This window comes from Dipodomys ordii, unplaced genomic scaffold (assembly GCF_000151885.1).
Source record: "Dipodomys ordii isolate 6190 unplaced genomic scaffold, Dord_2.0 Scaffold1000008443, whole genome shotgun sequence".
NCBI classification, from domain to species: domain Eukaryota; kingdom Metazoa; phylum Chordata; class Mammalia; order Rodentia; family Heteromyidae; genus Dipodomys; species Dipodomys ordii.
This window is the reverse complement of record NW_012292060.1, coordinates 1-2,336: the sequence shown is the minus strand read 5'-3', so window position 1 is coordinate 2,336 and position 2,336 is coordinate 1. Positions and strand designations below refer to the sequence as shown.

The 2,336-nt window shown below is 70.2% G+C and overlaps 1 protein-coding gene across 1 annotated transcript; it reads left to right on the top strand.

Annotated features, from left to right (window-relative positions):
* Window positions 1-134: 134 nt before the first annotated feature.
* Window positions 135-1,108, top strand: LOC106002941 (carbonyl reductase [NADPH] 2-like; the record flags this gene model as incomplete). Its single annotated transcript, XM_013037688.1, has 5 exons — window positions 135-186; window positions 468-565; window positions 646-800; window positions 889-931; window positions 1,009-1,108. Coding segments are annotated over exons 1-5 (448 nt in total), but the record flags the coding sequence as incomplete, so codon positions are not given.
* Between the last annotated feature and the right edge of the window lie 1,228 nt (window positions 1,109-2,336).

The following is a 2,336-nucleotide window of genomic DNA, read 5'->3' as shown; positions in this document are numbered from 1 at the left end:
GCCCCCCTGCCTGCCCAGGCCCAAGCCCGCCCCCCCCCCCCGCCTGCCCGGGCCCAGCTCGGCCCCACCTGCCCGCCCAGGCCTATAAAACCCAGAGCCACTTCCTCCCCCGCAGCCAGGCAGGAGGCCCCACCATGCAGTTCAATTTCAGTGGCCTTCGCGCCTTGGTGACAGGTGCAGGGAAAGGTGAGTGGCCCAGCACCGGAGGGGGCTACTCCCAGGCCCCACACCCAGCCAGCCCGGCCACCGGAGCGGGCTACTCCCAGGGCACCACCGGAGCCCGTCCAGACAGGACAGACAGACACCAGCCCCTTCCCACTGACACAGCCCAACACCCAAAGGCCGGCACGCCCTGCCTCTCACCGGTGTATGCCTGGTCCCCGGCTGCTCGTTCCTGGGACTCACCCCTGCTGCCCTGACCCCCGCCCTGGGCCCGCAGGGTCACCTCCACGGCTGCTCCTCTGCAGGGATAGGGCGGGACACGGTGAAGGCCCTGCACGCATCTGGAGCCCGCGTCGTGGCTGTGAGCCGCACCCATGCCGACCTGGTCAGCCTCTCGGGAGAGGTGAGGGGCCCTGCGCCCTGTGGGGGCCTCAGAAGCCTGCCAGAGCCGGCACTGGATCCCCACCCAAACATCTCCCACAGTGTCCTGGGGTGGAGCCGGTATGCGTGGACCTGGGAGACTGGGAGGCCACCGGCCAGGCGCTGGGCAGCGTGGGCCCTGTGGACCTGCTGGTGAACAATGCGGCCGTGGCCCTGAGGCAGCCCTTCCTGGAGGTCACCAAGGACTTCTTCGACAGGTGGGGGCCGGGAGGGCGGGCCTGCGGGGGGGCCGGGAGGGGGCCGAGCCGGACAGGTGGCAGCAGCAGAGCTCCTCTCTCCCACCAGGTCCATCAATGTGAACTTGCGCTCTGTGATGCAGGTGTCCCAGGTGAGCGGGGGAGGGGTCTCAACACCAGACCCGCCGGCCTGTGCTGGCCCAGAACCCCACGCGCTCCTGGTTTCCAGATCGTAGCGCGGGGCATGATTGACCGCGGAGTGCCAGGCTCCATCGTGAACATTTCCAGCATGTTGGCCTTAATCCCCTTCCCCAACCTGACCAGTTACTGTGAGTGTGCTCTGCTGCCCCCACGTCCCTGCCCCTTTCCAGAAAGGGGGGGCTTGGCTCTCAAGGGGCACTCAGTGCTGTGCTCTCCTGGGCAGGGGTGGAGGGGTGGGGGGTGGAGGGTGGGGGGTGCTCAGTGCTGTGCTCTCCTGGGCAGGGGTGGAGGGGGTGGGGGGTGGAGGGTGGGGGGGTGCTCAATGCTGTGCTCTCCTGGGCAGGGGTGGAGGGGGTGGGGGGTGGAGGGTGGGGGGGTGCTCAATGCTGTGCTCTCCTGGGCAGGGGTGGAGGGGGTGGGGGGTGGAGGGTGGGGGGGTGCTCAATGCTGTGCTCTCCTGGGCAGGGGTGGAGGGGGTGGGGGGTGGAGGGTGGGGGGGTGCTCAATGCTGTGCTCTCCTGGGCAGGGGTGGAGGGGGTGGGGGGTGGAGGGTGGGGGGGTGCTCAATGCTGTGCTCTCCTGGGCAGGGGTGGAGGGGATGGGGGGTGGAAGGTGGGGGGGTGCTCAGTGCTGTGCTCTCCTGGGCAGGGGTGGAGGGGGTGGGGGGGTGGGGGGTGGAGGGTGTGTGGGTGCTCAGTGCTGTGCTCTCCTGGGCAGGGGTGGAGGGGGTGGAGGGGTGGAGGGTGTGTGGGTGCTCAGTGCTGTGCTCTCCTGGGCGGGGGTGGAGGGTGGGGGTGTGTGGGGGTGCTCAGTGCTGTGCTCTCCTGGGCAGGGGTGGAGGGGGTGGGGGGTGGGGGTGCTCAGTGCTGTGCTCTCCTGGGCAGGGGTGGAGGGTGGAGGGTGTGTGGGTGCTCAGTGCTGTGCTCTCCTGGGCAGGGGTGGAGGGGGTGGTGGGTGGGGGGTGCTCAGTGCTGTGCTCTCCTGGGCAGGGGTGGAGGGGGTGGAGGGGTGGGGGGTGGAGGGTATGTGGGTGCTCAGTGCTGTGCTCTCCTGGGCAGGGGTGGAGGGGGTGGGGGGGTGGGGGGTGGAGGGTGGGGGGGTGCTCAGTGCTGTGCTCTCCTGGGCAGGGGTGGAGGGTGGGGGTGTGTGTGGGTGCTCAGTGCTGTGCTCTCCTGGGCGGGGGTGGAGGGGTGGGGGGTGGGGGTGTGTGTGGGTGCTCAGTGCTGTGCTCTCCTGGGCAGGGGTGGAGGGTGGGGGTGTGTGTGGGTGCTCAGTGCTGTGCTCTCCTGGGCGGGGGTGGAGGGTGGGGGTGGGGGGTGGGGGTGGGGGTGGAGGGTGGGGGGTGGGGGTGGGAGG